Source organism: Neolamprologus multifasciatus, chromosome 19, assembly GCF_963576455.1.
Source record: "Neolamprologus multifasciatus chromosome 19, fNeoMul1.2, whole genome shotgun sequence".
NCBI classification, from domain to species: domain Eukaryota; kingdom Metazoa; phylum Chordata; class Actinopteri; order Cichliformes; family Cichlidae; genus Neolamprologus; species Neolamprologus multifasciatus.
Genome location: NC_140457.1, coordinates 9,005,572 through 9,014,799, shown reverse-complemented (window position 1 = coordinate 9,014,799; position 9,228 = coordinate 9,005,572). Strand labels below are relative to the sequence as shown.

Genomic DNA, 9,228 nt, shown 5'->3' with positions numbered 1-9,228 from the left:
AAAGTAATTAATTATAGTTACTAGTTACTTCTTCAAAAAAAGTAACTGAGTTAGTAACTGAGTTACTAGATACTAAAAGTAATTAATTACTTGAAAAGTAACTATTGCGTTATTTTAAAAAAAATGTTTAATTGGGCATTTTTAACTACTTTTTATGTTTCCTCTACATTTCACCTTTAAAAACTATTTATTTTGCCTTGTTTAGTATTATCCTTTTCAGCACAACCTCACGTGTCTGAATTTAGTTATGTTTTCATTTTGGCATACTGTATTAACACAAGTGATCTAAAATCAGACAAAAAACATTTAACGTTGATTGAATAATATTTCATAACTTTAAATGTATAAGGGATAAGCAGAGCTTGAAACTCAGTATTTGGTCTGATCACCTTTATTCTTCAAAACAGCCTGAAGTGTCTTAGGCAAGCTTTATTATAATTTCTTCAGACAGTCTTCAGTTCTCCAGACTTCTTGAAGGACGGTCAAAACCCTTTTTTGGATGTGGACAGCCTTTTGCTCCATTCTGTTTGAAGATGATCCCACACTGCTTCAATAATGTTGATGCCCAGGCTGTGGGAAAGCCAGTCTATGTCTGATAGGGTTCCATTATGTGTTTTCCTATCCAGGTATGCTCTTACACTGGCAGTGTGTTTGGGATCATTGTCATGCTGAAATATGAAGTCGCTGCTTATCAGATGCTTTCCAGATGGTGGCATGGTGGTTCAAAATGTGACCGTACTTTTCTGTATTCAAAATTCCATCAACTGTAACAAGATCCTCAACACCACTGAATGAAGTGGAGCTCCAAATCACAACACTCTGTGTGAGCCTCCACTCTGTTTATGGGCACTGTTGTACCTCACTCTTTACTTGTGGTGCACAACAATGACGATTTTGACCAAAGATTTCACTTCTGGATTCATCACTCTATTAGACCTGTTGACACAAATTTTCAGTCCAGTTCTTCCTTAATTTGGCATACCTCAGCCTTTCTCCTTGTTTACCCTTCTCCAAATTACCTCTTGACACCCTCCCTTCCACTGCAACCATTTCTCTGGTCTTGTGCCAGGTCTTTACCGTCTTTCCTGTTTCTGAAGGACATGACCTTCAGATACCGTTTGTCTGCAGTTTTGTCAAACTTTTTAAGGATACATTACTCACAGTTTTCAGCTAACAACTCTTTGGAAACCATCTTTTTGGTGTGAAAATACTTGTTTGTTTGTCAAACTGTGTTATCACATCATCCTTCTGTTCATCCATTGTGTTCTTCATAGCCCGCAGAATTTTGATTCTGTTCATCTGAACGTATCGTATTCAATCCTCAAATACTTTTAAACTGAGTGTTGTGCAGAAGATCTGTGAAGGTTCCCTTTCTGTTGCTTTGTGGCTCAAACAATGTGACAGAGAAGAGGCAGTCTCTGTTTTTCCTTCTAATTCATTTATTAAAAGATTATTTTTTGTACATAGTGTTAAATACAATCTCTCAGAATTCTGAAACCAACACAATTTTTGATTCATGTCCATTTAAGAGACCACCAAGACAATATCACTCTGTAATTACTTTAAAACTCAATGCTACCCATCTTCATTTGGAAACAATATAGAAGAAATTAAAGGAAATGTCTTTTAATTCATAGCATATTTGTGCAAAACAGGGAGAGGTCCCAGAGCCCATATTCCAGCAGCTTCCTTACATTAAAGGCCAATGAAAACATCTTTAAATACCCAACCATAAAACTCAGGCCTTCTATCTTCCATCAGGACGACCATGCATTTCTGGTGTGTAGGTCAGAAGAACAATCATGACCCACAGGTGCAGTACCGCCTGCAAAGAAATAAAAAAGATCATGAATAAACTACAGATGTTACAGACCACTTTACCAACTACTGAACACTCTCTCATTGAACAAAGGGTTCATATCATTTCAATAATAACACTGACCATGTACAGGATGACAAACACTCTGGCCATTGGGTAGCGCCTCAGAAAGATTCCCAGTCTTATGCTGTTAGAAATAAAAGTATTGGTCACAGTGAACAGTTTTTCACTTGTAAAACAATGGAACTGTTGCACAGTAAAACGGTGAACAGTGAAAGCTTACCTGAAACGGTCAATTGTGCTGGCTGCCTTACGTACTTTTCCATACACTCCTGGACTGTCCTGGTCACTGAAGAGCACAGGTGTGTTTCTTTGTCTTGCCCCTGACAGTCCAAAACAGAGAAATGTAAATGCGTATATTATATATTAGGTTTTTTAATAAAACAACTGTTCAAAACAGGTCTCATTTACCAAAACAAAAAGCAAATGACAGCTTCTCCTACCTGCTCCCTCTAAACCGCTCATGTTGATTGCCGGCCCTCCACTTTGTCCTCCCTGAGTATTCTTCAGCTGCTGCTCCAAGCGCTCCAGCTGAAAGGCGAGGGAGTTTTTTTCCGTGCCAAGAGCTTCCACCATTGTCTGCTTCTGGATCAGTGTCTCCGTCAGCTGGTGGAGCCGGTTCTCCAGCTCTGTTTGGCTGTTGCTGAGTGTCTTGTTGGTCAACTGCAAAAGAAAATTCATCAGACATTATTATTCAGTGGTTTTAATAGACACAAAGCAAATGTTCCCTAAGTTCTGATCCGGGAAGGAGACTCCTCAATTGTTTTGTATAACTTTAAGGTACTGACCTGGTTCCTGAGTTTTTGGATTTCATCTTCTCTGTCTTTGATTCGACTCTGCAGAGTGGTTTTGGCTCGATGGTGCTCTTCCTCAAGGTACTGCAGCTCCTATAGGCACAAAGATTAAGTTAGTCAAAACAACAGCTTGTGCACAGCTTTTATCATTTTTAGCCTATTATTATTATTGTAACTCTCTTTTACCTGTTTGTAGCGCTCCACCTCAGCCTCTACCTCCTGCTTTGCTCTGTTCTGTAAGGTCTGCTGCTCCTGTAACTGCGCCTGCTGCTCCCTCCACGTCTCTGCCTCTGCCAGCGCCTGATTCTCCAAATCCTGTAAGCAAAAATTCAACCTCCACTGAACTACTGGCCTCTCTCGCTAGTAAGTAAGTAAGTAAGTAAGTAAGTAATTTTGCTTTTTCCTACTGCATATAGTACCTCACCTGTATTTCAGTCCTCAGAGTGAGAACTTGCCCCTGCAGTTTTTGGATCTCCTCCCTCTGCAGGTCCTTTTCATGACGCAGCTCCTCAAGCTCCAGAGCCATGGTCCCACTGCCGTCCAGGGTGTCTAGACCAGATCCCTCCTTCAGACTGCTGATCAACTTCTCTTTGGACTAAACAAACATTTAAAAGTATTAAATAAAAGTTCAAACATATAATAATGAGATTTACTCCACTTTACTCCAGGGTAAAGCTTTCAATGAAATCATTTTTCGGGAGAGCCTCCACAAGCCTTACTTGTAGGATGCGTGAAGCTTTTTGTTTATAGTCTTGTAACTCTTGCTTGGCAGACTCAGCTGCAGCTTTGGCACTTTTTAATTGGTGTTGGAAGTCGTCGACCTTGAACTTCTCCTCTGCTGCTCGCCGCTCAGCTGCAGTCACTGTTTCTGCAAGGGTTTGCCTCTCGGCCTCCAACTTAGAGAGTCGGCCAGCATATTCAGTCTACACAAGAAGAGAGAGTTAAGTCTCATCATTTCCATATGACCAGTCTATATTTAACCGTTGTAAATACAGAAAATGAATGGCATCATGTGCACCTGCATCTGCCGGTAGCTGTCCTGTTCTCTTCTGAGCGCCAGTTCAGCCTCTCGCAGCCTCTCCTGTAAGGTTTCCAGAGCTTGGGACTGCATGCTGTTCCCTTCTGTGTGGTCTTGCATAATTCTAAAAAATCAAACAAGACAAGAAAATGCTATCTAAATCAGTTCTTTATAAGTTTAGTGTAATTTCTATTTAAGACTTTGGCTCCAAAAGCATACTTTGACTTTTCCTTCTGTGCCTCCTCTAATGCAGCACTGCGGGATTTTAGAAGCTGATCGGCTTCATCGAGTCTGATTTTTAGGACTGCAAGTTGACCGTCTTTGGCTGAGAGAGCTTCTGTTAGGTCATCGACTTGTGACCGAAGTTCTCGTAACGTTCGGTCAGTCTGGGACTGCTCCGAGTTCCATTTGTCTGCACGTAGACGGGCCTGGTTTAGCTCTAAGAGAGAAAAAAACAAATTAAATCATAGGAAGAGGTGTAGCCAGGTGAATGTGTGCCATTTTCGGGTTTCCGTATTGGCTTTTTTTGCTAACCATCTTGTAAGTCTTTTGCTCTCTGGATAACTGAAGCCATCTCTTGATTCAGGGAGGCCACCTCACTGCGCAGCAACTGGTTCTCTAGACGCAGGCTGGACAGGATCTGGTTCTGTGGTTCTTCTGTTGGTGGAGGAGGCTCTTGCCTGCTGGACTCCAGAGGGACAGCCAAGCCTGAGTCTGAACTCTCAGGTGTATCTGTGGTGGCCAGGCAAGAGGAAAGAGAAAACAGCATTTACAGATATAAGTGTGGTAGCTCTTATGTTATACTTCTAAACAGCAACAAACTGGTATAATAAAGCATTAATATAAAACTATCTTATTTCATACCGTTGTACTTTAAGGTTCCCTGTCAAGTTTTGGACACTAAGTGGGTTAATTCTTTAGTGGGACGTGGTAAATTTACCATTTTAAAAAGGAGTCCCACAAGGTTCAGTATTAGGTCCCATGTGGTTCATATTAACAATATTGCATCCTCTCTCCATAAGAAAATATACCATCCATCTTTATTCAGATGCTACAGTTCTGTACCGTATTAATAATATTCTTTACTCAGCCACTGAAATCCAACAGCAAGTCTTTCTAAATTGCAAGAACCACATAACTTGAAATTAGCTTTGAAAGCAAACAAGTTCTTAAGAGCTTATGAGAGATTATGGAGACTATCTATAAGTACACCTCTGACTCCATTCTTAAACCCCCTTAATTTCAGCTCTTCAACCAAAGATTTACTAATAAAAACATTGATTCTTGTTTTTACTGGGTTTCATATAGAAAAAGCTGAGTTATGACTGTGGCACAGTAGTCACTGGTTTTCATTCACTTTCTTTAAAGACCTTTATTTTGTTGTAAAATAATTTTATCCCTTCAAGCAATTGACTATTTCAATATGTAATTACAAACCAGAATGTTCTTGAAGGTAACCGTTATCTTACCAAGTGACTAATTATTAGTTCCTTTTCATGTGTTTATTCACTCCATTTTCACTGTACTGTTTAAATCTTTGCAAATTAGAGCATGCTATCACTGATTTATTTAAACAAAGGCTGCTTTCATGTGCACCTGCACATAATTTTTCTCTCATAGTCATGAGAGCCTATCAGTAGAAGTAATGTGACAAAAATGCACTGATGCGCCAATAAAGGTGAAGAAGAAGCTAAAAAAAAAACCTGTCTTAACTGTAAGCTGAAATTTTCTTCTCCTGTGAATAAAGTTTATTGTTTATAAAATGTTTGAGTGTTGTTAATTAGTCAGACAGTGCACTGTTGGCTTTGCTCATACCTTGGCCTTGCTCTTTAGCAGAGTTCTCCTCTGTTTTGATGCTGTGAGCAGATAATGAGCTCATGCTTGAAGCTCTTGATACACCCCGGGTGGAAGGGGGTGTGGAGGGGACTGATGGGGTTGTATAAGAAGTGGTGGAAGCGGGAAATGTTGGGTTTTGGGCCTCTACCACTTTTACAAGGTCCTTTCTTGAATCCCTCCGATTGCTGACTTGAGGCTCAGAGCTATTCAGAAAATCAAAGAGCATGTCATCGTCCACATTCTGCTCACTCTTTCTGGGCCTCACAAACCCAGATGAAGTCTTGCCAGTGTTGGGGGCGCTGCTACCAGAGCCCAAGGGTGTACTGGTCACATTGGCAGACCCAGCCAGCATGGTTGCATTAGATTTCTTGATGTTGCCAGCTGCAGCAGAGATGTAGCCCTGGGCATCATGAGAGGATGCATAGGTATGATGTGTCACAGCTGGGTTGGTCTTGTAACCTTCAGAGTTGTAGTCCGTTTTAGCAGTGGATTCTTCTCCATAGGCTATTGAGAAGGAGGAGGATTTTTCCTGGCCTTTACTCAGGGCAGTAGCAGCTCCCTGGTCCACTTTATTCAGGAAGTCTTCAGCTTTCCCAGCCAAGTCAGTAAACCAAGACATTTTGCAACCTACCGATAGAGACAAACAGCAACAGGTAAAGATTTATTTGACGGATAATATTTATTTAATATATAATAATAATAATTTACTTTCCAAATTCTTGGATTTCTATTTAACAACATAAGGAAGGTCAGTGGTGGAGTAACGGTCACTATGTCAATGACAGACGCTAAATCTAGACACGCAGTTTAACTGTAAATAGCATTTCACCTCCCCTCATCATTATCACCACTGAGATACCACCCAGTGAGGCCTTCAGTTTCAAAAGCTCAGGATACACTGCCTAACTGTACCTGTGCATGACAGAGCTACTTCTGGTGTGGCTACTATCAGCCCAGGTAACCATAGCAGATCTTCTGCCTTCATCCCCCTCTTTCTCTAAGGCTACGTTCACACTGCAGGTCTTAATGCTCAATTCCAATTTTTTGATCAAATCTGATTTTTTTTGTCTGCTTGTCCACACTACAAATAAAATGTGAAAGCAAACGCGCTCTAGTGTGAACCCTCAAAGCGGCCCGCATGCGCAAAAGAAGACGTCACACACAACGCGCTCTGTTTAGACCCAGACCAAACAGTATTGTTTGACTGATGGCCCTTAATATAAAGACTTGTTTTGGACTTTACGTTTCCCAATTTTGCTTTAAGTTATAAAGTTATTTTATTATTTACATATGGCCTAATAATTATCCTTATTGCTGTTTTGGAGAGGAGCGGTGCTTCAAAGGATAGTTGCAGATTTCTGTCAGAATCTGCAGATTATACAGTACAAATAAAATGTTCACATTTCACAAACGCAGTCTTCCCAACAGTTTCACCTACATCTACACTGGATGGCCAGGAAGCGTTCACATTGTCTTCTCGGGCGCTGATAATTGGCGTCTGTCTTGTGTCAGTGATGTAAAAGACAGATTTAATGCGACATGACCATTCAAACAGCAGTAGCTTTCTAAAACATCAGATATGTATCGGATTCAGTACCACGTGCGAAAGTGACCCAGGTTGGATTTGAAAATATCGGATTTGTGCTGTTCACACTGTCATACCATGATCGCATATGGGTTGCATAGGGTCAAAAAAGTCGGATTTGATGCGCTTCCGCCTGCAGTATGAACGTAGCCTAACAGTCTCCTCTGTGACATCACACCACTGTATGCCCTCCTTCATTAGATCTATAATTCTACTCTGATCAGAGCAAACCCCCTCCCCCTGGCTGTCAACAAAGGTTGTGTAGAGAGGGTTTCTCATAACCTTTATTGCTGACAACCTCACCTGGTCTGCTAACACAACAGCTGCAGGTAAGACAGCTCAGTGGCGCATTCGCTTAATAAGGTTCCTGAAGAATAACAGTCACGGATGAGATACTACTTTTGGTAACACTGCAACATGCCAACTGCTTTGCAGCAGCTATAAATGTTATCCACAGGGTTATAAAGACAACAGAGAAGATCAATGCCTGTGCTCTTCCCTTTCTCAAAGCAACTGCAAAAGCAAGAATCCACTCAAGAGGGTCAAAACAGCTCTCACTTGCTGTTTGACCTGTTGCCCTCTGGTAGGCACTACTGGTCCAACAAAGCAAAAGTAGGCAGTTTTTTTTTTAATCCAAGTGCATACTGTCCAAAATAAATATGGCAATAAATGCATTCTGAGGATAGCATTGAAACTAGACAGGACCGAGCTAGATGGGAAGCAAAACTGCGAATCGATCCATATTAAATAAACAGGATCGCAGCAACAAACTGTAGACAGTTAAAGTTGGGACTCTTCCAGCTTTGTGAGCAGCCTGTCAAGTTCGACTCAGGACTAAAACGCTCCCTGCGACAAATGCTGCACAGCTAGCATGCTATAACAAAAAACTAAGCAGCGAAATTTAATCAGCTATAATTTTTAACGACACCACGCTTTTTTGGTAAAACGTAAATGAACAAATCAGGGGTTACTGGAAGTGTTTTAACTCTAACGCTATTGTAAAACGATATAAACACAGTTATTCAGGATCAACTCCATCAGTGCTGCGGCTAACAGGCTAGCTGGCTGTTAAAGGAAACATTTAAACGTACCGTTTGACAAGAGGTATCAGTCTCAGGGTGTCTCCAGTCACCTGGCTGCCGCCGAGGTTAAACAGATCAGAGTGAAAGAATAAAACTGCTTGGAAAACAAAGTCAAATATCATCATCTGTCAAGGAGGATGTTGGTGATCCTCTCAATACGTGGACCAGGAAGCGCTGCAAATAAGGACCCGACAACATAGAGCCCTGAGAAAAGCCTGATCGAAAATTAACCAACGGGGTTTCCAAAACGCAGAACTCACATCTGTTAAGGACTTTACTGCAAATAAAAATAAATTAATGGAGAACAACAACAACAACAACAACAACAATAATACTAAGAAGAAGGAGGCGGAGGCGAAGACCTGACCAACTGGTAAGTTGTTTACTTTATTTTATTTAAGGAAATTAAACATAGTTTTTAAGTTTAAATATGATCCTATTTTAATTAATATTCGGATAAACACGTATAAAGTACTCATCTTTGGATAAAAGCTTGCCGTTTGAAACAAATGAAGCTAAACACTGGGAAAACAAATAAGAAATAAATTACAGACTAATGCCAGAGTACTTTATTTTGTTAAGACAATCGAGATATTATTGAAGTGCAGACTTTCAGTTTTATTTCAAGGGGTTTACCAAAAGTTTTATCAATTTTGTACATTGTACCTCATTTTCAGAAGACCAAAAGTATTTAAGATATTAAAAATTAATTGCATGTCTTTGGACTTCCTACTTGAGTTGTCAAATACAAATTCAACATTTGGAATCAACTCCAGCCTTTTTATTGGCTTCATTGATTCACACAAATGGTGAATAACACTTGTCAGTTTATTGCTTTCTTACTTTTGAGTGAGGCACTAGCATACAATCGAATGTGACTGTCTTCTTTGAGGGCACAATTCATTTGCTCATGTCTTGGCAGCTGTATCCAGACAAAACTGTCACTAGTTTTCTTTCCAGTCTTTGAAATCTCTTTCTTGTTCTGTACTTGAAGGTTCTCTTTAAATTTCTTGATGATTACTTCTAACTCCAGT

The 9,228-nt window shown here is 40.3% G+C and overlaps 1 protein-coding gene across 1 annotated transcript; it reads right to left on the bottom strand.

Annotated features, from left to right (window-relative positions):
- Positions 1–1,421: 1,421 nt before the first annotated feature.
- On the bottom strand, positions 1,422–8,399 carry golga5 (golgin A5). Its single transcript, XM_085143350.1, has 13 exons — positions 8,204–8,399; positions 5,507–6,154; positions 4,226–4,423; positions 3,911–4,130; positions 3,692–3,815; positions 3,393–3,596; positions 3,098–3,268; positions 2,860–2,988; positions 2,668–2,766; positions 2,323–2,542; positions 2,103–2,202; positions 1,943–2,006; positions 1,422–1,825 (listed from the first exon to the last, which is right to left on the bottom strand). Exons 2-13 carry the CDS (start codon positions 6,144–6,146, stop codon positions 1,748–1,750), a joined length of 2,247 nt encoding a protein of 748 aa, XP_084999476.1. The 5' UTR covers positions 6,147–6,154; positions 8,204–8,399; the 3' UTR covers positions 1,422–1,747.
- Positions 8,400–9,228: the final 829 nt, after the last annotated feature.

Bases quoted from the DNA above. Each gene is read 5' to 3' on its own strand.
- golga5 (XM_085143350.1), bottom strand. From the start codon at position 6,146: ATGTCTTGGTTTACTGACTTGGCTGGGAAAGCTGAAGACTTCCTGAAT. The intron at 2,203-2,322 runs GTAGGAGAAGCT...TTGGACTGTCAG, and splicing joins GAGCGGTTTAGAGGGAGCAG to GGGCAAGACAAAGAAACACA. The intron at 1,826-1,942 runs GTCAGTGTTATT...ATTTCTTTGCAG, and splicing joins TGTTTGTCATCCTGTACATG to GCGGTACTGCACCTGTGGGT.